Consider the following 26,137-nt stretch of genomic DNA (forward strand, 5'->3'; position numbering starts at 1 on the left):
TTTGACAATGACATTGACTTTTCTAATTTCTTGTTCTTGTTTTCATAAAATAAAATCAAAAAGAGGTTATAAAATTTATCATGGATTTACTGATCAGATATTAATTTATATTCCGCACACGGCAAGCCGAGATGTTCAGAAATAAATTATTTCGTATTTTTAGAAACGCTTGTCGCTTAAACAGCAGAGAAATCGTTGTAAAAATACGAAATATTGCACCTGTTACATTGGGATTATTAACCGCTGTTTCTTGCGAAGAAAATACACACAAAATTGGTTTAACGTGGGATCCAGATAGTTTAGAACATGATTTCTTAATCCGACAAGCTACAACCGTGAGTGTAAATGCGGCCACCCAACTTCTTAGGCCTCCTACGCACTGGCGACCATGGTCGCCGCGACCTGGCCGCGGCGGCCAGTGAATTCTGGACTTTATATGGCAATCGCTATAGCCCCTACGCACTTAGCGGCCAGCGACCAGCGGCCACCGTTGGCCGCGGCGTCCAATTTGATTTCGTAGTAAATACACAAGCACAGTTAGCGTGATTATCTTCTGCACGTCCATCTTGACACATCCTTGGAAGTCGACTGCAAATTTTTCGGCCGTCCACATGTCGCGCTTGCCTACGCACCGGCGACCATAGCCGCGGCGGCCTGGCCGCGTCTATGGTCGCCAGTGCGTAGGAGGCCTTACTGTAACATTAGTTGCTGTCCAAGACACTAGCGAAAGGTAAACAATAACAAATAACAATCCTAATCACTTCCCATATTATAAATGCTAAAGCATAGACTTATATATTGCGAAAGTGTGTTCATTTGTTGGTTTGTCATTCAATCACGTCGCAACGGATTGACGTGATTTTTTTGCATGTACCTATATAGGTAAGACTTTGAGAGTGCCATAGGCTACTTTTTATACCGAAAAATCAAAGACTTCCCACGGGATTTTAAAAATCTTCCACCCGAATGAAGGGCATCAGCTAGTAAGTAATATTATAATATATGTGAAATTTTGACGTTTGTTACTTCTTCACACAAAGAGTGGATAGATTTGGCAGTTTTGAAATGGAGATAGCTTTCTATATGTCCAGAATGAACACAGCTGGCTACTTAACCGACTTCAAAAGAAGGATAGTGACCATGGGATTTTTAAAAAACCTATATCAACTCGAAGTTGCGGGCTAGTTAATTATAACATAATTAATTAAAAAAGCATTTAAAATCCATAGCTTTTACCATGAATTCATAATTATTTACTTGCTCACTACAAATAATGTTTTTAGGCTTTTCTCTCTTACTGTGCAGCAGCACAACACAATATATAAAGAGTTGTATTGTTGAAAAGCTTGCTTATTTATTGCACAAAGAAATGAGTTTTGAAAGTCTGACTGTTAAGAATAAAAATGTACCTAGAATTCTTGGTATCCTAATACCACTCCATACATGACATAAATTGTACAGTCTTGACATAGGTACTTATGGGTTAAGTTAGCTATAATTTTTACTCATTTTCATTAAAAAACCAGGTTAAGGGAAGCCTTGGCTAAAGAAATATGCCTGGTTAAGCAAGCACTTGAGTGGGGAGACAATGGCACTCCCCCACACCACTGGGACCAGTTAGTAGCAGTCCGAGGTTCTCTGTGTGACCTTAACCACAATTTAAGGACACTTTTTAGTAAGTGGTTATTAAAAAATTTCATCTAAAAGTAAAGTGAAAAAAAAATAACTTTGATAGTCTCCTAAAACCTTGTGGTTTTCCACATGTAACTCTTGAAGTTAATAAAAATAAACAAAGATTAAATTACAGGTTACATGGATTATGCTGAAAAGTTAGCCACCACAGCAGCTGAAATATCATATCTGTCTGGAAACATAGCAGCCTCTGATGCCATATGTGAAAGAATTGACCATGCATGCAGGTTTTTTATTTTATATTTTACTAGATGCCTGATTTTGTCTTTGTGGATTTAGGTTTCTTAAAAATTCTGTGGGAATTCTTTGACTTCCAGGGATAAAAAGTTGCCTATGTCAATTTCCAGGATGCAAGCTACCTCTGTACCAAATGTCATACAAATCAGTGAATAGGCTTTTAAGAATCTCGAAGGAACTCTGATTTTCTAGGATAAAAATAGCCTATGTCTTTTCCCAGGATATAAGCTAACTTTGTACATCAAAATCTATGATAGAACTTCACTTAGGTAAGTTTGTTTAATCATCAATAATATTAGTATGGACGACAAGTGGACCCATGAATCATGATCCCGTCATCACTTAAGTGATGATAATGCAGTCCTAGAGCGATCACGCACTCATCCGATTCGAGTCCGTGAAAATATGTTCCTTTTTGTTTTACGAACTATTTGTATGGTAGCCTTATGACGATATTATGTGGTAGATATTTTTTATATCCGTATTTTTACGGATTCGGATCGGATGAGTGCGTGATCGCTGTTAGATGGTAGTTGGCATACTTGGCAGGAGTATGGCAGTTATATTAAGCCCCTGCCTTTATCAAAGCAGCATCGTACCAGAATTGTAAATCACTTGGTGGTAAATAAAACAAAACAACTTTTATATGAAAGGTTTTAATAAGTTGCGATATATATTTTTACATCTAGTATTAAATCTTTTCCATGAATCTCTTATAAATTAATCATAACTGCAAAATTAAAATAACAAAGATTCACTTTAAAACTTAAATATAATTTTTCAATAAGTAAATCTAGAATCAGAGTGATATTTTGAAGTACATTTTTTATCAGTTCTGAAGCAATTAATGACCACAACAGGATGGTTTGAAAAACCGATTTCATATCACAATGCTTAAGTTTAAAGTATTAAAAACTTACATGATCAAGTAGTATACAGTGTTTTTTCTTCTGGGGAAAACTGAAATTATTCAAGATAGGATATCTATTAATGAATGAATAGTTTCAGTTTACTGAACATACTCAAAATAACACCATGTATAAATCAATGAGTACATTTTTAGACATACTTAATATGAAACTTTTTATATACTTACATAATAAAATAATAAAATATTTTTTTGCTTTTCCATACACATACTTTTTAAAAAATCCATTAAATGTAAAAATGTTTTAATCCAAAAAATAAGATTGGTTCTTGTTACCCTTAAAATTTTAAACTAATTTTTGGTCAATTTGTCTCATGATATTAGTGCCCTTTCTATATTAAACATAAACATGGACCACAAAATGTTTTGAAAAACAATCATGCGTAAACTTATTATTTTACCTATTTAAATAAAAAATCAAGAATATCAGTGACACAACATACAACCTTGAGTCATCAAATAATCAACAAGAAGCAAACCTTTTCAATTCTATGCACAGTTTATCCAGAAGGGGCAAAACATTCTCTATAAACTTTTAATGTGTCTGTATAATTTGCGCCAATAAAGAAACGAAACGAAGCGACGTGAGTGATTCTGTCTCACTCATACACCTTTATACCTACAATAAAGGCATAGGTGTAAGTAAGAGGGAAATAATAATCTCTATGTTCTGCTCACTAGATTGAATTTTGATGAAAGTTCCAAGACATATTAATATGGAATTGTCACATTTGGTCATTCTATAGGTTCATTTGATTCAATGAAGGGAGGAGGGAATGATTAACGCCACTGTAGTGTTTGTACTTTGTGTCTATACAATAGATACAGCGCATTGTCTCACGATACGGGTCTATGGTGATGGGTGTCGTCAGTCCGGCAGTCTGAAATCAGACGCGGTGTGGATTGGACGTGGCGCCTGCGCTCAAGGTGCGTGTAGTGGTGAGCCAGTGAAAACACTTTGTGGTGATCGCTATTAAGCGATCACTACTGCTACTATTTTCGATGTTTTTTTTATTGGCACGAATTTAAAGGAGACTTTGGTCGGCGTCACTTCTTAATCACTCCTACTTCTGTAATAAACTGTGGCTTCTAGGGCCAGTCGTACACTTGCCTGAATTCGATTGTCTTTCACGTCAGCTTCTGGTCAGCGGGCTAACATGAAAGTTGTGATTATCGTGATTGGCTGATTATGGTATTAGCAACTGTGCATTTAGGCCAAAAGGGAGAGTTTTTAGCCAGTCAAAGGTGGTTACAGTATTCCATTTTAGTTGTCAAATTTAGATAGAAATTATTGACATTTTAGACCACATTTTCTCAAATACCGATCAGACCAGTGCACAAGAGCCCTAAATAATAACAACATTCCCTCTCTGCATCTAGACTTACAATTAAACAACAAAACTCACTTTACCTTTAACTTTGTAGTGATAAATATAACAAATATAGAGATAATATATTTATTTATGTTACATTTAGGATTATGTACATAGATTGCATATTAGACACAGTTTAAAAAGATATACTGCAATTTCATTTTGAATTTTGAAACAATTTTTGCATTACAAATCTTGCAATTTTTTAAGTCTAACCAAAATTGATTTAGTTCTTACTTACAATATTTATAACATATTTCATTATGTACAGTTTGGGTGATAAGAGCTGACATACACATACACACAACTTTTACAATTAAAATTATTTATGCTATTAAGTTCGAATACATTAATCTATAAGTACTTAATATATAAACAGATTGTCTGACATATCAACATACAGCTAAACTGTTGGATTTAGAAACTTGAGATCTTGTATGTAAATTTTCTCTACCCTCACTAAGGATTTTCAGAAATTCCACCAGAATAAAGCGAGGGTGGGGCGGGGCAATTAGTCACTAAGATTTGCATCGATATTAGTTTCACAGTAAATGTAATAATGATTCATACAGAGACCTTAGAACGGTAGGAGTATGCTAGTTTATCATAGACCCTGAATCATACCGGCTTACCTACCCACTTACATCAATCACTAAGACAACCATCCACGCAGCTTGCTTTCTATGCATTTATAGGCGGTATCATCCACTGCACTCACGCAGCCTGTCAAATGTACCGACGCAATGATATTGTAACTCGTAAAATTTAACTCCTCACGCGCCATTTTAACTTTTTGTGTCAAATTTCATGTTAAAAGTACGATTTTAATCCTTTTTTTAATGTGAACATGACAGTTGATCCATAGAGTTAAAATGGCGCGTGAGGATTATTATTTAAAAATGTTCCTACCATCCATCGAAATATAAATAAATAACAGGATACGTTTATTGCTCTGCCTCTAGAATTGTTGTACTTTTACAAATAATTTAGTCTGATTTAATTTTTTGTGCGAGTAACACATAAAACCTAAGCGATTGAGATCCTTTTACAATCGATAATATAATAATAAGACTAAATTGTCCGTTGGATATCCGGAACGAAGCGCATTAAATTGCCTCCATTTATTTACTAAGGAACTGCGTCAATAGTCGCGGCGAATTGAATAGATTTCAATTCGAATAAAACCATGGAACTCTCAATGCGACTAGATTCGTCTGTAGTGGATGTTATCTAATCCTGTTTTAACTTTATCCACTAAGACCAAGAGATTTACTTAACTCAAATATCACTCGAGCAAACCCAAGAATAAAAAGTATAAATAATATATTAAATTAGTTTAAAATAAGGCCCTTCGTCCACGGGTCGATTTGCTTGCGATTCGAGTATTATGATACGGTCACACGCATCGCTGGGAAGTTTCCGGTATTTTCGGTAGTGGTCGTACACCAGTCGACGCGACGAGCTCTCGCTGCAACGCGTTGGATACCAGTTCCGCGCGACTCGGTATGCTAGTCGCATGCGACTCAAGTGTCATACGAATAACGTCAAACGGCGAATGAACAAAATAATGAGTCCGACATACTAGACGATAGGAAAATCACGATTATTTAGGTCGACGCGTGTACGAGCATTGGTCGAGAACAAGTCGCATACGCGAAATTGAAATTCAGTTGCTTATAAATCGAGTCTCAGACGAGTTGACAATGAAGGGCCTACATGTTTTATTTATAAACATTGTACTATTTTTATGTCAGCTCCTATCGCGCGGTCTATATTTACGTCCACATAATATTACATTCTTAAATACTCAAACATCCATGTTGACTGTAAGAGATTGCTTTAGCAATAAGCCTTTGCACCTTTCTGTAGTCTCTCTTTTATGTTGTTTATCTGTGTGCAATAAGGAGTTTATCTATCCATACAAGTAAAACTCGTTTTTCAGGGCGTGCAACGCTCAGAAGCAATTAACACACGAGCTACAACAAGAGAGCTTGGAGCTACAACAGCAGGCCATTCTCAATGCGCCGCATCTCGAGGAGAAACTGAAAGCGACAGATGATGTTAAGCAAACTGTTATAAAATAGAAATTTGACGGTTTAAACTTTAGATAATAAATTATTGTATATAGCACGCGTAATTAATAAAAAGATGTTCATTCATTTATGAGCTAGATCATTTTTATTTTAAAAAAATCCAGATGTTTCTTTAGTAAGGTTAAAAACTTATCTCGATTCCTCATATTTCCCGAGATGTGGGAAATCCTTTATTAATGTTGTCATCATTTGTAGTTTAACAAATGGTTGGGAGGTAAGGGCCAAAGTACACACGATACTTTAACTTTGGATACTTTCGGCGGCGGTACCGGTAATCAGCAATTTTAAAACTGCGTTGTGTTGTGGAGACAGTGAACTAGAGTGAGTGACATCAGTCAAATATTAGGTATTCAGACACTAGCCGAGAACTGGGGTAGTGATCAAATGTGCTGAGCGACTGGTCAACACGCTCCATGTGGAATAGACATCTATAGTCCGCGACAAGTTGAGATGGTAATTGGGGTATGAGGCGGAGGGATGCCCCGCACGTCATCCGAGCTCGCCCGCACCGAGTTAGCGCGAGGGCTGTGCGGGTGTGCGGGGTGTTTCCTCCCCGATTGCCATCTCGACCTGTGATGTAACGTATAAGGTACATACTTGTTCAGAAGGTAGCGTCCTTGTTGAGGTGCGTCTCGATGTCTACACGGCAGATGGGGCAGTGCTTGTTGGTGCTGAGCCACTGGTCCACGCACTCCATGTGGAACAGATGCATGCACGGCAGTCGTCTGCAGACAGGGAAGAGGCTTATGTAATAACATTGTTCATTTTATCAAATGCCGATAGATGGGATTGAAAGGGTTTGCCTTGCGCAGGCGCTAATACTTTGTGTAAGTTATGAAATTACACTTGATACTCTACACAGTCTCGTGTAACTTTTCTAAACCTTGTGTAATTGTATGGAATCGGAAATGTTTTCAGTTCTTTCCCCTCATCCATTATAAATCACAAATTACATTATAATGTGGCAATTTTTAAAAAGATTGCCGCACACGTATTATCAACTCGGAAACGGATCGGCATCGCCTCAACTCGAGCCATTTTAAGGCTTTTATGAATAACGAGCCCGCCCCGGCTTTGCGGGTTTGCGGGGGTAGCTTATTACAATTTTCGTAGGATCTCTAATTTTTTTGAGAATACAATATAGCCCATGTCACTCAGGAATAATGTAGCTTTCGACTCGTGAGAAAAATTTCAAATCAATTCAGTAGTTCCAGAGATTACTGCCTACAAACAAACTTACAAATTTTACCTTTTTATAATATTAAAAAGATAAAGGTAGTAACACACCTTGTCCTTCTATCTGTTTTAATTGTGAGCCCTGTAGATAGTTATTATAAAAGTGAATATAGTGTAAACCGGTGTGACAGTCGTTAGTACCTGCAGTCGGAGTCGACCTCGAAGATAGAGAGGCAGATGGTGCACTTTTCGTCCTGGTGGTGCGGCGCGGGGCGCGCGTACGCGTGGCGGTACGTGTTTCGCTCGATGACGGCGCGCGACGCGCCGCGCGCGCTGCGCCGCTCTGCCTCCGCCACGCGCACCAGTGCCGCCATCTGCGTCGCCAGCGCGCCCGAGCCCTGCCGAGGGGAGACGACACGATAAGCAATAAGGCCTCCATCGCCACAATTGATTTTAATATTCATTATAGGCAAACGCTTGATCACAATCAAACTTGATGGAAAGAGTTGATGTAGCCTAAGATGGGACGCATTCACCTAGAAGATACCTATTCACTCTTGTTTTAAAGATACCCGGATTGTAATTAACGGTAGGAAACACAGGTCGCGGAAGAGTATTCCAAACCTTAGCCATGCGTAAGAGGAATGATGACGCCAAAAGTTTCGTGCGTGTAGACGGAATGTCGACGATAAGGATGGAAACTCGCCCGACGTCTCGCTGCTGTATTGATGTGACTGACGATATTCTACGAGGACTGATGTTTCCATAACAAATATCTGTGTGTTCTCTTTGTTAGCAGACTTCCAGGAAGAGGTTCTCAATTTGACGCGTATTTTTTAAGCCGGGTACTCATTAAGCGAACTGGAACTGCAACCGAATAGATACAGGGGCAGCCTATACTCGGTGGCGTGCAGCTGATAGAGGCATAAACGCACTGCTTACCCTCGTTGTAATAAATCAATGCTTATTTTCATTAAAACCTGCCGGAAAATAAGTACATACCCAAATGCATACTCTGGCTTAAAATCCTGTGCACGCCACTGCCTATACTCCCCTTTTAAATACGTACTCACTGCGAGGCTGTATCTGTAAAAACCGACAGTCGTCGACTCGCTGCAAACCGCTCGCATTGCGCTCGCGACAGGATCGCAAGTCGCAAACCATCACGTACTTACTATGATTTTGGTTACAGTAACATGCAACGGTTCTTCTTCTCGCGTCGTTCCCTCAATTTTGAGGATCGTGGCTCCCTCGAGATATGTAAACACCTTCTACACGATGTTGCGCCCTTTTTCCCAGTCGGAGGCCGTAAGGAAGGCATTGCAGAAGGGTGTGTATCTGGTCGAACCAACGTCTCAGGCTTCGTCCGCGGGGTCTCTTTCCTCCGATCTTGCCAGTGATCAACAGTTTCTCTATGCTACTCGCGTTTTTTCTGGCAATGTGACTGAAGTAGTTGAGCATCCGCCGCAGACAGATGTTGGATAGTCACATCTTGATTTTCAATGTGTTTAAAATGGAAACGTTGGTCTAATGTTCCGTCCAGGAAATGCCGGACGCCGGACTTCTGCTTCACACCCATCTTTGTTGCTGATGTTTGATCCGAGATAGACAACGGTTACCGTTACAAAAATATGTACTCGGCTATCGTATGTACGCACACACTATGGTTTTTGGTAACAGTAACATGCAACGGTTAGGTACGGTTATAGCTCGCTAATGAGTACCCGGCGTTAGAGAGCAACGTGGGTAGGTGTGTAGCGTATTTTTATAGGAATAACACCTCTAATTATTTCAGAAAATTTACAAAGCGCCGGTGATAAAATTTAATTTCAATATGGCAAATCCTCTTGATCCTCTTCAAATTTTGATCGTGTCCAGTAATTTTTCAAGGTTGCTAAACCGTGCATGGCGGTAATAATATTATGTTCTACGTCGTCAATTTCACCTATCATGTGTGATGAATGAAAATTATACATCTCACCAACGTTGATAGAATTCGAGCGTCCTTCCCCGGGATGCAAGCTATTTCTGTACCAAACGTCAAAATCGGCCAAACAGATGAGCCTAAATACTTGGGATGGGATAAAAACCTTAAATCATGCTTACCAAAGTTAAACCTTGATTCATCTTCTAATTTTAAATAGGTACTAAATACTTTACATGCACAATAGTTGCACGCGAACTCAGTGACTCATACGCAAATTACTCGTAAATATTTAAACATTTTCTATTTACGCTATTCTAAATTTTATTTTTAGTTTTCAAAACATAAATAGCAACGTGCAACTGGTATGGTCTTGCACATAGCATTTTACAAATCGTACGCAGTAAAGGAAAGAAAAGAACTAACTAATTTACAGGAACGACAACGAGTGCTAATCTCTAAACGATTGAAAAATGATGAATAGCTTGCAAATGATAACTTATCAAGGGAATTTAAGGGTCTCAGATTAAAGCATAATACTATTTGCTAATTGTCGTATTAGCATATATACGTAGAATTATGCTTAGTATGTCGTAAATATTTTAAAGCAGTGGACGAGATTTTTTTAAATTTATAACCTGGTTTTTATTTTTAAGCCATAATAGCTTTCCAAATATAAATGTTAATCCAATTAAAAGGGGTTTAATTAAGTCTATATAATATAGTAGTATAGTAATTCTAAATTCGTAGATAGTTATAATCTACGAATTTAGAACTTTGAGGTTCAGGTTGAAAATTCTAATTATTTGTTCATGTACGCTTTTAACTTTTTTTTAGTGATGTAACCATAAATTCACGGGTTTCGGATTTATTCCACTACTTGTGCTACAAGACCTACCTTCCTACCAAATTTCATGATTCTAGGTCGGGAATAGCCTACGGGAACCCCTACTAGGTTTTCTTGACAGACACGACGGACAGACAACAAAGTATGAGGGTTCCTTTTTTCCTTCTAAAGTACCGAACCCTAAAACATGATATTAGAACGTCTAAACCTTTCTTTCCTTATAATTATTATTTTAAGATAAGTGTATGTAGGTACATGCAAAATGCACAAAACCTCAGAATACAGCAAACATTCAAATTAGCAAATTTTTATAATGAAGACGTTGGGCGCCCTCTAAAGGATTATAAAATTACATTCACAAGCCTACAGCGTAAATCTGTTAGACACAGATTAAAGTTTAGGTAACCCACCATATTTTATCGCCACTTATCGCCAAACAATGTATCAATCATTCATAATCCCCAGATTATAGATAGATCCCGAAAGCCGCCGTTTGCCAGACCAACCATCAAGCCGGTATTTATTTCAATGCTATGTTTTGAAACATGTAATAAAAACCTATTACTATACCTACTAATACGAATATTTGATAATGGCTCATTCTGCAAAAAATGTTTTTTTTTTTAAATATATAGAGTCGCTTGGCTGCAATTAGACTTGTTGGCAAGTTATGATGTAGCCTAAGATGGAGCGCGCTTGCCTAAAGAATGCCTATTCACTCTTGACTTGAATCAATTGAATTCAATTCAGTGAAGGCTCGAATTAGAAACAAGAAGTCGAATCGCTTTTTTTAAATAGCGACTTTTGTTACGTGTCCTCCTCCTTTTTTGAAGTTGGTTAAAAATTTCCAAAAATCACTGAAAATGTCACCATCAAACTTATGCTGGATTTATACCATTCTGGCATCAAGATACGCTCAAAATATCTAGTTAGTCACGCGGACCAAGTCAAGGGCATTAGTTAGTATTATCTACTAAAACGCAAACACGCTAATTCCCTAAAGATAAAGTCTTTTATAATAATTCTCGTATAAGGAATAAGGATCAGATAAAGAGGGATTATATTATTAAATCAAATCGTATGTTCCGCTAATTTCGTGTACACATTACAATATCTCATCGCGGCAACCAATCTAATCTAATAAAATGTGCTTTTATTAACCATTCATGGCCTTGAAGCAGCATGTCATGACTTTTTTTCTGTGGGGAAATCCTCATGGATACCACCGCATACGGGGAGGCACGGAGGTTATGTCGGACTCTTACCGACTAAAACACCACGATGTTCCACGCATCGCCTGGTGGCTGGGCTACGGGGCCAATCAGGTTCGCGCAACCCAGCCAGCGGTACCTGGAACCCACCTCAAGGGACCAAAAAGGTCCTACACACGGTTTGAGGCGCACCAGGAACACGAAGGTGCGCCTCCCGACTCGAGGACTGGTCCTCCTGGTTCCGGACGATAGATCCCCGTGTCTATTGCCCGAAAGTTCTTTTCACGGGGGTAGACGGACGGTGGTCGTGGGCGACTCGCCTACGTCCGACCCTCCTACGACGGATGGCATGAGAGCTGAAATCATCTTCTCTCATGCGCTCCGCCGACTCCTTCTGCGACATTACCTCCTCGCAGAGAGCATGTCACGACTGCTTCAACCTTCGACTGTAAGCGAACTACGATCTTCCTGTTCGACACAAGATTGCTCGAGTAGTTGCGGCGGCTCCGAGGGATCGTGCAGGCGGTCGAGCACTTGCAACATATACCTACACGATTTTTCGTGTTGTCGACTGCCCTGGTGCAGGCCGGCACCACTTAGGAGCAGCAGAGAGTGAGCATAAGGGACAAGGAAGAGACAAAATAATTTGTAGGGAGTCAAGAAGGCGCCCCGGGAAAATGCCAAGAGCAAGTACCGAACGGGCGCCCTCCCGCGATTCGGCCCATATAACCGAGAGGTTGGTGGGGCCATGGGAGGTGGAGGGTTGTCCTGGTGCAGTTGAATGATTTTGATGATAGGTACAGAGTTAGTTCCCACTTCTTAAAGGCCCATCCATTTAACCGACTGGACATATGCTACTTTTCACCCCGAAAAATCATAATATGGTGCCGCTAGACGCTTGTGACAAACAACATACAGCAAGCATCGACAAACACCGTGTTTGGTTTGCCTGCCACTCGGAGCGAACGGCAAGCGCTCCCAAGCATTGGCAAGCATATGGATCCACCAACAGAGTTCCCCCGGGATTTTTAAAATCCTACGCTAAGTCGCGTACATCGGGTAGTTATAATGAAATAGGTAAATATTCTCACCATGACCGAGGGTTGTATGGAGATGTGCAGATGCGGCGGCTGCATCTGCAGGTAGTGGTGCATGTGGTGGTGGATGTGTTGACCGTCGCTGCGGACAAACAGAATCACGTCAACACTTGCTAAACAAGATGTAAAAAACCGGACAAGTGCGACTCGGACTCGCACACGAAGGGTTCCGTGCCATCGTACAAGATATAACACTTTTATGTGCATGGCGGCCATTTTAAATGTTTCTTATTTGTTATAATGGCAATAGAAATATACACAAAATTTCAAGTCTCTACCTATTACGGTTCACGAGATACAGCCCGCTGACAGACAGACAGACAGACACACGAATGGACAGCGGAGGCTTAGTAATAGGAACCCGTTGGCACTCTTTGGATATGGAAGCCTAAAAAACCTGTACGAGTCAACCTCGGCCACTGAAAAAAAGAAATTGAAAAACTAAACATAAGGACAAGAATAAAAGAATAGAGGTAAATCATGAATATTATTTAAACTTACAGCATTATGGGTGGCGGCAATAGATCCCGATCTATGTGTTCATCGGGGAACTGAAACAAAAATAAAATCAGATTTGACAACAAACACCTTCATCTTCAAGCATTTTCCAAATTTTTCCAAATGCTGCCCCAGCCATGACGAGGCTCCTGCTCTCAGGGTTAGCTCCTAACGAGGGAACTGCTCAACGGTTAATAGCAGAGACACGAAATGCTATATAAGCATTAAATTATAAAAGCCCTTTCTAAGTTTTACCATGACATGGCTTCTGCCCTTAGGGTTGGCTTCTAACGAGGGAACTCCTCAATGGTTAATAGCACAGACACGAAATGCTGTATAAGCATTTAATTATGAAAGCCCTATCTAAGTTTCACCATGACATGGCTACTGCTCTCAGGATTGGCTCCTTACGAGGGAACTCTTTAACGGTTAACAGCACGGACACTAAATGTTGTACATAGATTTAATTGTAAAAGGCTTTCTAAGTTGCACCATGACATGGCTACTGCCCGCAGGGTTGGCTCCTAAAACGAGGGAACTCTTTAACGGTCTTCAGCACAGACACTAAATGTTGTATACAGATTTAATTGTAAAAGCCTTTTCTAAGTTGCACCATGACATGGCTACTGCCCACAGGGTTGGCTCCTAACGAGGGAACTCTTTAACAGTCAACAGCACAGACACTAAATATTAGTGTCTGTGTTGTTAACAAAAACAAAGCAAAACAAAAATAGAAAAACTTAGCAAAATAAGCTCTTTTAAGAGTGACCAGTTCTTTTTTTGAACATCGGTTTTTTAATAAATACATTTTTTTTAACAATTGTTTATGACATAATACAAAACTTTAGGAGTATTTGACACTTCTACAACCCAACTGTATTATTAGTTGGCTTCTTGGCCTTAAAAAAAATACTCACTGCAAGCATAACTGGTGCGGGTCTGGCCGGTATGTGAGGCGGAAAGTGTGTTAGGGCCGGCGTCATATCGCCCATCATGTTACGGCGCTGCACCTCCTAACAAACAATAACATATTTTATTATGTTACTTTTTAGAAGTGAGACCGATCCGAATCGGTGAAAATATGGATATTAAAAATATCTACGTCATATGTCATAAACTACCAAACAAATAGTTTTATGATTACTTCGAAACGTATTTTCACGGACTCGGGTCAGATGAGTGCGTAACCACCGTAGCGGTTCGTATAATGTTGAGCAAAAACGTTTCATGCGAGTACATTGGAAGTCGACTACATAAGGATGCCAAAACTTAAGTTTGGATGTAATAACCCTGGTAACGGGCCATCATTTTTTTGAAGTACGCTTGATAAATGTCAAACGATGCTTAAAACTCGCGACAATATCTATGAACAGTACGCGCAAGAAATTTATGTACATCGGCCTTTAGAATGAAATGTCGGCTTTGTAGAGCATTGTCTCTGTCACTCATCATACCTATATGACGTTTCGTCGGTTTCAACGACAGAGACAATGCTCTACAAATACGCTGTCTCCTTCTGAAAGTAGATGTACATTATTTTCTGCCGCGTACTGTAGTCTGTGTTGCTACGTCCATGTGTCACACATATGAGTGAACGAAATTGTCTTCATTTTTAAACATACAACTGAGCTTTGCCTACCTGGAATTTTACAATATCTTCGGTACTTACAAGCATGTGTTGTTGTCGCTGCCACAGCCGCTCGTGCACGAGGTAGGGCGGCGCGCGGCTCAGGGGCTCTCCTACTGACACAATCATTCTGTTAAAAACCGGCCAAGGGCGAGTCGAGCTTCGCTCTTTTACATAATTATGAACCACATAATAATGAAATGAAATATTTCATTTCCGAGCTAGAAATCATCGCAACAAACTCAAATTATTTATTCAGAATAGGTAAAATTTTACATGCATTTTACATGATTTCTAGCTCGGAAATGAAATATTTCATTTCCGAGCTAGAAATCATCGCAACAAACTGAAATTATTTATTCAGAATAGGTAAAATTTTACGCTTACTGATGGTCAAAATTTTAATTTGTAAGATGATATAGTGGTGATAATTAATACGTACTTAAAAGTAAAGCTACGAGGGTTCCAAACGCGCCCAGGTCGGAGAAGAGAGCACAACAAACTCAGCCGAGTATTCTTTTTATTATCACCACTTTACAAAATCACTTACATTACTTACATTGTAAAGGATTATTTGAATGGTAGGAAAGCTTGGGAATGAGTTGCTTAACAGCTTTGTGTTAGTTCTAATACTTATTAATTAATAGGATTTTTCAATAAGTTTACGTTTTATGAAAACTTTGAACTTGTTGAGAAGTTTATGTTTTATGAAAACTTTGAACTTGTTGAGAGACATCTAAATATATAAAAAGAAAAGGTGACTGACTGACTGACTGATCTACCAACGCATAGCTCAAACTACTAGACGGATCTGGCTGAAATTTGGCATGCAGATAGCTATTATGACGTAGGCATCCGCTAAGAAAGGATTTTTTGAAAATTCCTAAAGGGGCTTAAATAGGGGTTTGAAATTTGTGTAGTCCACGCGGACGAAGTTGCGAGCATAAGCTAGTTTCCAATATGTCTTCTGGAAGCTTATAAAAACGTATAGAATTACGAACAAATGAATTGCTAACTCTATTAAGCCTAGAGGCGGGCATTACAAGTTTATTTTTATTTCTAGTATTTACATTATGACAGTCACTTTTTTAAAATATATTTTTATGGACCTACAATACATTTTCAAATATATATTGATTATAGTACAGGACCCGATAAACAACTTGAGCATTGACGCGATTGGCTAGCTAGCGAATGGCGGATGTACGGGATTGCTTGATCAGTCGGCGCGAGTGCACGCGATTGGTAAATATGTGCTATTTCGCTTCCCGGATTCGTCAATTTTCTTCCACTACGCTACTTCAGGTCCATGTTTTTTGCCGGGCACTATAATGTAGTCCGAACTAAGCTTAAGGGCGTGTACTCACGGTGCGCGGCGGGCGGCGGGTTGTGCGTGGTGTGCGGCGCGTGCGCGTAGGGCGCGCGCGGCGGCAGCGCGCCGTGGCTGTGCGCGTGCATGTGGCCGTGGCCGTGCGCGCCGTGCGACGGGCAGCAGCAGCCGCGGCACGTCACCATGCAGCGCACCCTGTGTCGAACACATAATCATAATCTGTGATTACATCCTTTGACGTGTGGCCTAGTTGAGTCAACCTATATCAATCTATTGCAATTGTTAAGCACAGTTAACCAAACTCGGTAACTGGATGGATGACCGACTTCGGAGGTCCAAATTTGGCATTTTTATGTCCTCCGTGCTTTGGAGAATACGTTAAGCCGCGCGGCGGTCCCGGTTATTATCTGATAATAACAGCTGTCCCTGAACCTATGAATCCGAAATCTTATTCGATTAGTGAGTTGAATGTGGATGGATCTGGGAACCCACCGCATTATTATTCCAAGGGTACTCCTGCCATTATGTGATTAATGGAAGGAGTGACGACCTTCAGCAATGAGGGATACGACTATAAAGAACATACTTTTGTTATCAATGACAGCTCTCACATTAATGTATTTGCCAGTTGACACAGCCCTTTTTGGTTTTGGTAAAAAACGTCAAAATTACATGTCCTGCGTGCGTGCCGGCGATGGGTTGATCATGATGATTGTCGCGTTGTTTTTGTTTTTTAACACAATAACATTATTAGTAAAGATAAAATGATTGCGTCATGATTCATGCCGGTGTGAGATGTACATACATGTACATCTCACACCGGCTTTACTCACGTGTTTAGTTGACGTTAGCCCGACTAGTTTATCAATCATGATGTATACTACAACTAAATACACTATCAAGAATGCTGGTATATCATTTCCGGTTTTATGTGGGTGTAGATAAGAAATTAGCATTTTGTTAGGTCTATTCTTTCCAGGCAATGTTGTGTTGATGAAATGTTTTTAATCGATATTATCATTATTTCTTTTTTCATTTTCAGCCCCTAGGAGATAGTCAATTTTTTAAACAAATTTTATTTAGTAATAAATCAATCTGTGTGACTTTATGACGTGACTGATATTACTTATACAATAATATGTCATAATATTATTGCAATTTGAACATTTGAAGAGAGGATCCGCCGAGTTTCTTGCTGGTTCTTCTAAGTAGGAATGGCATTCAGAAATAGTGCTGCAAGATCCTTTTATCGATTCAAAAGCACTTGAGAATGGTTATTTAATTAAAAAATCATTCTATTTCTATTTCATTCTATTCAATCTCATCTAGATCCAAGCTCAGAAAATCCGAGGTAATGCGAAAGCGATCGTACAAACATTACTACGACTACATCGGTGCGAATATTTGTTCACGGCTGACGGAGAGAAATCGGATGATGGAAGTCGGATCTAGTGCGTAAACTACCATACAAATAATTCTATGACTACTTTTGAACGTATTTTCACGGATTAGGATCGGAAGCAGTGCATAACCACTCTAACTGCTCTTGCGCCTGCTTCTATCCAATATAACTTACCTCGTGCGATGCAACAAGTGTGGATGCGACGGTACGGGAGGAGTGTGATAGAGCGGCGGGTCCCGGTGCGGCACGGACTCAAACAAAGGCCGCGGAGAGCGCACGGCACCCGTAGAGGCCTGCGGGGGCCCGTCTTCGGGGGACTGGCCCGTACGCCCCGGGGAACTGGTTAGGTCTATTACTTCCCGCTGGAAAATAATATAATCTTAATCTTTATCCATATTTCTTCATTATGGGCAAGTTTCCACACAAACAAACAACACAATATTGTTTGGAAACATTTAACACTGGTTAAATGTTTCCATCTATTGTGCGTCCAGTACCCGTCCCCGCTTGAGTCGGACGAAATTTGGTACAGAGTTAACTTGCATCCTGACGCACAACAGACAGAAACGTTTAAGTGCGGAAACCAGCCCAGAGCGAAGAAGAAGAACTTGCATCCTGATGAAGAATATAAACTAGTGTTATCCCAGAAAATCGGAAATCTCACACAATTATAAAAATCCATCGCGTGGAACACACTTGTATTAAATACCAGTAACTACTAATACCAGAATTAAATATGTGGTAATCACTAATATTAAATACATACGGAATTGGGCTCCTCAGTCAATACTTGCACGTCGTCATCAGAGCTGGAGTCTGAGACCCAGTCCAGTTGCAGATCTGGTGCCGACAACACATGCCCACCACTGCCAGACAATGCTTCTGTCCTGTTTGGCTTGTTTTCCTGGAGTTAATAACAATTTTTGTGCTTAGTTTAGTAGTAACTAGCTTATGCTCGCGACTTCGTCCGCGTGGACTACACAAATTTCAAACCCCTATTTCACCCCCTAAGGGTTGAATTTTCAAAAATCCTTTCTTAGCGGATGCCTACGTCATAATAGCTATCTGCATGCCAAATTTCAGCCCGAGCCGTCCAGTAGTTTAAGCTGTGCGTTGATAGATCAGTCAGTAGCCGGTCACTCTCCAGGTCTTTAACTATACCCATGTAAAAAATCACGTCGATCCGTTGCTCTGTTGCGACGTGATTGAAGGACATACCAATAATTTAACAAAGAAACACACTTTCACATTTATAATATAGGTACTCCGTACTGATTATGTATAAAAAACCGGCCAAGTGCGAGTCAGGCTCGCGCAATGAGGGTTCTGTACTACAGTCGTATTTTTTCGACATTTTGCAGGATAATTCAAAACTATGATACATAAAAATGAATAAAAATCTGTTTTAGAATGCACAGGTGAAGACCTTTCATATGATACCCCACTTGATATAGTTATCTTACTTAGAAAATTGAAAATACTAATTATTAGTTCATGACCACAATTTTTTTTGTGTGATCTAACCCTATATTCACGGTTTTCAGATTTTTCCTCAAATGTCAGCTACAAGATCTACCTACCTGCCAAATTTCATGATTCTAGATCTACGGGAAGTACCCTGTAGGTTTCTTGACAGACAGACGGATGGAAAGACAGACAGACAAACAAAGTGATCCTATAAGAGTTCCGTTTTTCCTTTTGAGGTATGGAACCCTAAAAAATTTAACAAATTGAGAACCTCCTTCTTTTTTGAAGCCTGTTAATTTTTTTTTATAAAATGGCAATGACAGTGTGGTTATAATAATATTAGATGTGCCCACAACTTTGTCTGCATGGATTAAGGTTTTTAATCATCCTGTGGCAATTCTTTTATTTTCCAGGATAAAAAGTAGCCTGTCTGGAATGAAGGCTATCTCTATCTATTGGGTACACCAACACAATTTCTTTTATGTAATTTATAGTACTGATGTAAGGCAAGTTACCTGATTGTTATTGGTTTGTGTTGTAGGGATATGTTCAGGTTGTGTATGCCTGGCCGAGCTCGTCCCCGGCTGGGGCGATGGATCTTTGATCCTCCTGTCTCCGGCGCCATCACAACATCGCCGACTTTCCGAATCCTCTAACTTTACAGTCACAGTACTATTACTAGCACTAATCGTTCTATTCCATGGCCTCTGTATTGATGTGTTGGACACAGGCTCAGATTTTATTGGAGCCTGCCCGGTCGGTTCAACCTTAACAGATCCTATACTAGAAGATTGCTGTGTATTATCTGAAAGCCTAGGAGAGTTAGGTTCAACTTTTACAACCGGCTGAGAAACAGGCTCTACTTTAATATTTGAAGTACTAGGATTTGAAGATCCAGATGGTGCATTACTACCGTGAGCACAGGGTGTGATACGGTGGTGATGGTGGTGATGATGGTGATGTGCACCATTATAGTAACTAAAGTAATTCGGATTCGACCTGTCTGATGGATTCGGGAAAAAACATGTGTGTTTGTTCTTTTTACAAGCACAGCCCGGCCGAGGTTGGTAGCTGACAGGTTGAGTTTGTTCTTTAACTGGAGGGGGATTCAGCACTTGGTGGTGTTGTCTATGAGCTGAAACTGGTTCTTCAGGTTGCACTTCAGCCCTTTCAGTGTCCTGAACGGTTTGTGTTGATACTTCTGACGGGTCTTGCGGTTCTGTCTTAACAGCGACCCTTTCATTTACATCGGGAGCATTGATTAATCCACATGAATGGCGACTATTGCTCTGTCTTGCATCTCTGTTCATATCTGAGGAAGGTCGAGCAACATCACACTGCTTTTTACTAGGTGTCGATGGGGTGTCTTCCTCATCAGAACTTAGTTCTATTAAATTTGGACTAGCCTGACTCTCTTTTGATTGTTTCCTTCTAGGTGATACATTAAATTTACGACTCGGCCTTTCTAAGCTCTGTGCCTGACTTTCAGGTTGGTTCGACTCATCTGGAAAGTTGCTAAATGAATGACCTGCACTCGGCTGTAATGATGTATAGCCTGCATTTGGAAAATTGGTTTCTTGAAGAGGGGGTCGGTGAGCAGAAAGTGTGTAATTTATTGGCTGCTGTGATAAGTAATTCCTTTCCTCACTAAGTACAATCATATTCATGTTCATGTGACCGTAAGGACCTACTATGTATTCTCTTGGATTGTTTCCATTGCGATAACAGAAGGTGCCAAGCTGGTATGCTGGTTTAGGTTGATAGCGTATATTTACATCGTTGAATGTTCCGCTAGGATTAGTGCCATCAGGATTACTTCTGCCAATGGAGTATTCAATGGAACTTGAACTGTCGGGCAAAGGCTGGTACTCCTCAGGGACTGGTGTGTGCGCTGATAGGGGTGCTACATTCACTTCAAATGGTTGTGTAGGTGTAGTGGAGTTTATGTAATTGGATGATATTGCATTCTTTGGTGTTGGAGCATTTCTTTCTCCTTGATTGATTTCCTCTGTAGGCACCGGCAGTACTTCTACATCATCATCGCTTTCAGCAAACAATGGATCACACTCCATCTCCTCTACAACAATTTAAAAAAAAATGCTTAGTCACATAATAGGTATGTTATTCTTACAGAGCTTTTAATGACAGCTAACCCAGGGCTTGTCGCAAGTGGTTTTTAAAATCTGAGGGTCCGAATAAGCAGCTATATTGATTTTCATGCTTCACTTACAAATCTGTTTTTATAGTGGCTTCTAAAATCAAACTTAACTACTAAATAACTAAACATTGCATGCCTATGTCAGTTCACATGCTGCACTTGAGTCTGGCAATTAAGTATGTTTGTTCTAAAACAAACCTTGACCATTTAATAAATAAAAACACTGTTTATACAACATAATATCTGGGATTTCAAAAGATCCCAAATGAATGACAACTTTACAAAAATAGGCACGCCCAAACTAAGGCTAAGGGCTAAAAATGTAATAATAAAAAGGGTTTACCTTTACAAGATTTTTCCTATAATATTTTCAAGTTTCTTAGTTGCTTTGTTTGCCTTTAACAAAAGCACTATGATGTTGAAATATAATATAGCTCTGGAGCTTTATAGCTTCAGAGCTATATTAGCATACAGCTCTCAAAACATAATTATCATTAAATAATACTTACCAATTCTTGGTGGATTATCAGAGGAAGTAGAATTATTGTATATAGAACCAAGGATAGCAGCTATTGAGGAGGGTCCGGGCATATCCCATGCAGATAATGAGTGCTCGCCGTCATACCCCTCTTCAGTCATTTCCATGTTATTATTTTTTTATCATAGTCAAAGATTGTCCTTAATTATGTCAAAAAATAACTTACTGAACTTGTCAACACAATACATTGGCCATACAAGTTACAATACAACATTTAAGATAAAAGTAACATCATAGTGCACGATTGTAATATTACGTTTGTTTTTCTACTAAATATATTTTATTTTAGATACCTTACATTAGAAACATATTGTGTTTGAAAGAAAATTGAACATTTATCAAATAAATATAGAATTGCGACGACATATTTTGCAATTTTGTCCACAGACCAATAACAGTCCCAGATGGTCCCAGAGTCCACAGACCAGTAATGTAATGCTAAAAAGCAAAAAGTAGGTATATAATCACTAATGCTAAAATGAATTAAAGACCATAGACCATAGTAGTCACGGGTAACTTTAAAAACGTGTTAAACATTATGCGGACACGTCCATGGTCGTGGTCAAAAATTCTATTATTCTATCTACGGTGGGTATCATTATTTACGTCATTTTATTTCTGGTCGGTGATTTACGTTTTGACATTTGCTAATGTCAAAACTCAAATTTCATCACTTCACATGCTTCCATGGTATGCTATCTTAGAACTCTGCTGCTAAACTAGATTAATAGCGCCATCTAGGAGCTGGATTTAGAAATAATGTTCCAGTGTTAACATGTAAATTATTTTTAATGACAGTGTTAACATAATAAAAAATACTCAAGTTCCAATATTGTGAAAAATTAAATTAAAAACATACTTTCTTTTTATTTGGAAAAAAGAAATATTCAATTATTATAAATTTTGCTAAAATTAAGCTTTATTTTTAAAATAATAGTTAAATGTTCTTCAAATTCTAGATTTTCATATCTATGGTCAAGAAAACTGGGTGACAAGTGTCAGAAAAGTTTGAAATTTGAATTCATTTCATAACGAAATTCTACGGTGGTTCTACAGTTTTGGGAGTAATTTTATTTGATATTAAAGATTTCACGACTTTTGCTTTGCTTTCGGACTCCGACGATCCCTACGTTTATTATTTTGGCTTGTTTTTTGGACTACTGTTTCTTGTGTAAACGATAACTTGGCATTCCCCCTGAACTCTGTTGCAATCTGATTTTGTTTAGTGGTTTAGAAGTTTAGATTTGTAAAATGTCTCAAAAAGTATGTTGTGTGCCTGGCTGTTCAACTGTTGCAGGCGATGGTAAGTAAATTCGTTCTGTTTTATATCAGAAAGTATTGCTTGCTGCCTCATATACTCCATTGATTCAATCGGAAGATTGCCCTTGAAAGTTATCATTTCAAGGATGCAGTGATGCAAGGATGCCTTTTTGACAAGATGCGTTAGCTCTAGCACCACAGTTTTGTTTAATTGCAAACGTGAGATGTAGGTACTAAACCCTAAAATGTTGATGTTTGAACAGCGACTTAATGTTTTTAGCACTTTTCTCAATAGAAATAAGCTATTAGTCGGATCACTATAATTAGATAAGCTTGATGTTTAATATCTATACTTCATTATGTATTTCCAGGTATCTCACTGCACCGTTTCCCCAACCCAAATCAGCACATTGATTTGTTTCAAGTGTGGCTGAAGAAGATTGGGGGTCATGTAGCGGAATTAGATAAAGATTACATTTACAGCAACAGAAGGGTCTGTCGTAGACATTTTGAGGACATTTATTTGTACCCAACAAAGTTGTGTTCCCTAGCCATCCCATCACTCTGTTTAGCAGGTTGGTTAGACATTTTTAAAGTACCTTTGTAACTAGCAAATATTTTCACTTGCTAATTGGTATATTTTAGATATTATGTAACTTGTCACAGAATATCAGACAGCTATGGTTTCAAGTTAATTATTTACAAGAACTTTTTATGTAGAAACATGGACAAGTCTTACTCTCTAATGTGAATAATTCATATCTCAATGTATTTACTTTATTATGGTTTTGATATTGATATTTTTATTTTAGAGAATATGGCTGCTGCTGAAGCAATAATTGTTTCTGAACCGCATACTAGCTCCAGTTTCATATCAAATTCTAATGAAATGGAAATGGCACCAGGTAATTATAAATCTTAAATCTAAATATATAAAAGGAAAAGGTGACTGACTGACTGACTGACTGATCTATCAACGCACAGCTCCAACTACTGGACGGATCAGGCTGAAATTTGGCATGCAGATAGCTATTATGATGTAGGCATCCGCTAAGAAAAGATTTTTGAAAATTTAAATCCCTAAGGGGGTGAAATAGGGGTTTGAAATTTGTGTAGTCCATGCGGACGAAGTCGAAAGCATAAGCTAGTACCCTATAATTTTAAATCGCCTTTAAGTTTATTTTTTAACATGGCAGATATGTATATGCCATACAATAGGAAATGCAAAAAAATAGTGTTTTTGATTTAAATGATCATATCATTTCAATTTAATTAGATACTAATAGAATAGTGTAGTATAACTTAAATGAACTACTGATGTGAAAGTTTGATACCTTTCAAATCAAACATCATTTTTTCATTTCCATTGTTGGTAGCTTTAGTATTAACTAGTGACCTTACCTTCGCATGGGTAGCTTATTATAGTTTTCATGTGGATCTCTAATTTTTTGAAAATAAAATATAGCTTATGTTACTCAGGAATAATGTAGATTTCTACTTGTAAAAGATTTTTTTAAAATTGGTTGGTATAGATTATCGTATTATTATCTCATGTGTTATTTTTGGTATTTTGCAGGACTTGTTGCAACATCAAGTAAAGCAGTACCTGCAGTTGCTATTAAGTTAAACTCAAAGGACAATTTAAAAGGTATATCAGAATCCTTAGTTTTAAACTAAAAAGTTTTTATAACTTACTTGGCTTAGTTAAATATTATAACTTACTGTGGTGATCATGCCATGCTTCATACTCTGTCTGTAGCAGACACTTTTAAAAACAAATTCATGTGGACAAAGTCTCAGGCATATCAAGTTGGGATCAATATTTTTTCTGCCCCAAAAATGCCAGGTTGTCTAAATAACTCTGTATAATATGACTTCAAGACAACAATATTATACACGGTCAGAAAGACTAGCAGCAGAATAACAGTAAAAAGGCTCTATTTTGATAACCCTAAGAATTTATTGCTCATTGATAATATCTTTAGTCATGATCAACTCATTGCCAGCTTATTACTGAGCATAGGTCTCCTCTAAGAGTGAGATGAGTTTAGGCCATCGTCTGCCATGCAGGTTTCCTTAAGATATTTTTTCGTTCACCATTAAAGCAAGTGATATTTAATTTCTTAAAATGCACATAACTCTGCAAAGTTAGAATTGATTGCACCCCCAACCTGTCGAAAAGTCATAGCTACTAGGCTGTTATACGATTGCACTGAATGACGAACCATGATTAATCATGATGGTACTTAATGAACAGCAATTTTTAATATTTGATGTCATTTTACTTTCAGCTAAGAAGTGGGTTCTCACCAAACAAGAGAAGGAACTCTGCAAAGAAATTTCAAATATGAGACATCAATTAAAAAAATGTCGAATACAGAAAGACTACTTTAAGAAGAAGGCTGCTATTAAACTTAAAAAGACCGAAGCATTTGAGCTTTTGATGAAAAATATGAGTGAAGAGATAAAAGAGACAACAAAGAATGGACTGGTGGGTTTTTTGAATTAAATAAAAAAAAGATTTTTCCTTTATTTGATGCACCCCATCTGATGAAGGGTATAAGAAATAATTTGTTGAACAAAAATTTAATGTTTACCCAAGATGGGAAGCAAAAAGTTGCAAAATGGCAGCATTTAGAAGAAATGTACCACAGGCAGCCAGGCTATAAAGGTGTCCGCTTGGTGCCTAAATTAACGGCGCAACATGTTGTGCCCAAACTAATACCTAAAATGAAAGTGAAACACTGCACTCAGGTATTCAGTCGGACAGTCGGCGTTGCTCTTGGATATATGGCAGGTACCTACTTGATTTGTATACTGATGTACATTGCTCTCTTTACCATTGTCAAAGTTGGTGGATTTTACTCTTTATGCAAGGTTTTCTACTTCATCATGATCATCATGATCACTCCACCGCCGGGTCACTACAGAGTAGGAGACGACGTCATAACCACTAGGCTATCCAGCTTATTTGTGTATTGTGTTCCATTCTTATTAATTAGTAGAATAGAATATTTTAATTTTTACTTATTATAATTTATTTTATGAGTATTTAACATGTCCTTTTTTTCTTTTTAGATTGTGGGCAACTTCCAGCTGAAAATAAAGACACGGCCGATTTGTTAATATTGATGGACGAATTATTTGATTCTGTAAATGGGAGTTACAGCAAAATAAGAAACGGTAAAATTTATAGAACTGCTGTAACTCCCAAATCTCCTCATCACCAGTTATGGAGAAAAAGTTTGCCAGTATTGAAGTCCATGGTCTTTGTTACAA

At 38.5% G+C, this 26,137-nt stretch overlaps 2 protein-coding genes across 3 annotated transcripts; one reads left to right on the forward strand and one right to left on the reverse strand.

Moving 5' to 3' along the window:
• The first annotated feature begins 1 nt into the window (after nt 1).
• On the forward strand, nt 2-6,400 carry LOC117992465 (uncharacterized). Its single transcript, XM_034980169.2, has 5 exons — nt 2-362; nt 690-730; nt 1,527-1,675; nt 1,808-1,919; nt 6,173-6,400. Exons 1-5 carry the CDS (start codon nt 132-134, stop codon nt 6,312-6,314), a joined length of 675 nt encoding a protein of 224 aa, XP_034836060.1. The 5' UTR covers nt 2-131; the 3' UTR covers nt 6,315-6,400.
• On the reverse strand, nt 4,301-21,998 carry LOC117992604 (E3 ubiquitin-protein ligase Arkadia). 2 transcript variants are annotated; one of them, XM_069505742.1, is made up of 12 exons: nt 21,570-21,998; nt 19,418-20,979; nt 18,202-18,339; nt 17,610-17,797; nt 16,071-16,228; nt 14,746-14,816; nt 13,994-14,089; nt 13,080-13,129; nt 12,573-12,660; nt 7,701-7,897; nt 6,921-7,048; nt 4,301-6,272 (listed from the first exon to the last, which is right to left on the reverse strand). In XM_069505742.1, exons 1-11 carry the CDS (start codon nt 21,703-21,705, stop codon nt 6,925-6,927), a joined length of 2,808 nt encoding a protein of 935 aa, XP_069361843.1. In that variant the 5' UTR covers nt 21,706-21,998; the 3' UTR covers nt 4,301-6,272; nt 6,921-6,924. The 2 variants fall into 2 exon arrangements, with proteins under 2 accessions (XP_069361843.1, XP_034836224.1); XM_034980333.2 differs by having other exon boundaries at nt 14,746-14,819.
• Between the last annotated feature and the right edge of the window lie 4,139 nt (nt 21,999-26,137).

The sequence above is a fragment of the Maniola hyperantus genome, chromosome 21, assembly GCF_902806685.2.
Source record: "Maniola hyperantus chromosome 21, iAphHyp1.2, whole genome shotgun sequence".
Lineage (NCBI taxonomy): Eukaryota > Metazoa > Arthropoda > Insecta > Lepidoptera > Nymphalidae > Maniola > Maniola hyperantus.

Excerpts from the sequence above, each read along its gene's own strand:
- LOC117992604 (XM_034980333.2), bottom strand. The coding sequence starts at position 21,705 with ATGGAAATGACTGAAGAGGGGTATGACGGCGAGCACTCATTATCTGCA. Across the intron at positions 18,340-19,417 it reads CACAAACCAATAACAATCAG|GAAAACAAGCCAAACAGGAC; the intron begins GTAACTTGCCTT and ends TATTAACTCCAG. Across the intron at positions 12,661-13,079 it reads TTGCCGCCACCCATAATGCT|CGACGGTCAACACATCCACC; the intron begins GTAAGTTTAAAT and ends GTTTGTCCGCAG.
- LOC117992465 (XM_034980169.2), top strand. The coding sequence starts at position 132 with ATGTTCAGAAATAAATTATTTCGTATTTTTAGAAACGCTTGTCGCTTA. Across the intron at positions 1,676-1,807 it reads CAATTTAAGGACACTTTTTA|GTTACATGGATTATGCTGAA; the intron begins GTAAGTGGTTAT and ends ATTAAATTACAG. Across the intron at positions 1,920-6,172 it reads AGAATTGACCATGCATGCAG|GGCGTGCAACGCTCAGAAGC; the intron begins GTTTTTTATTTT and ends CTCGTTTTTCAG.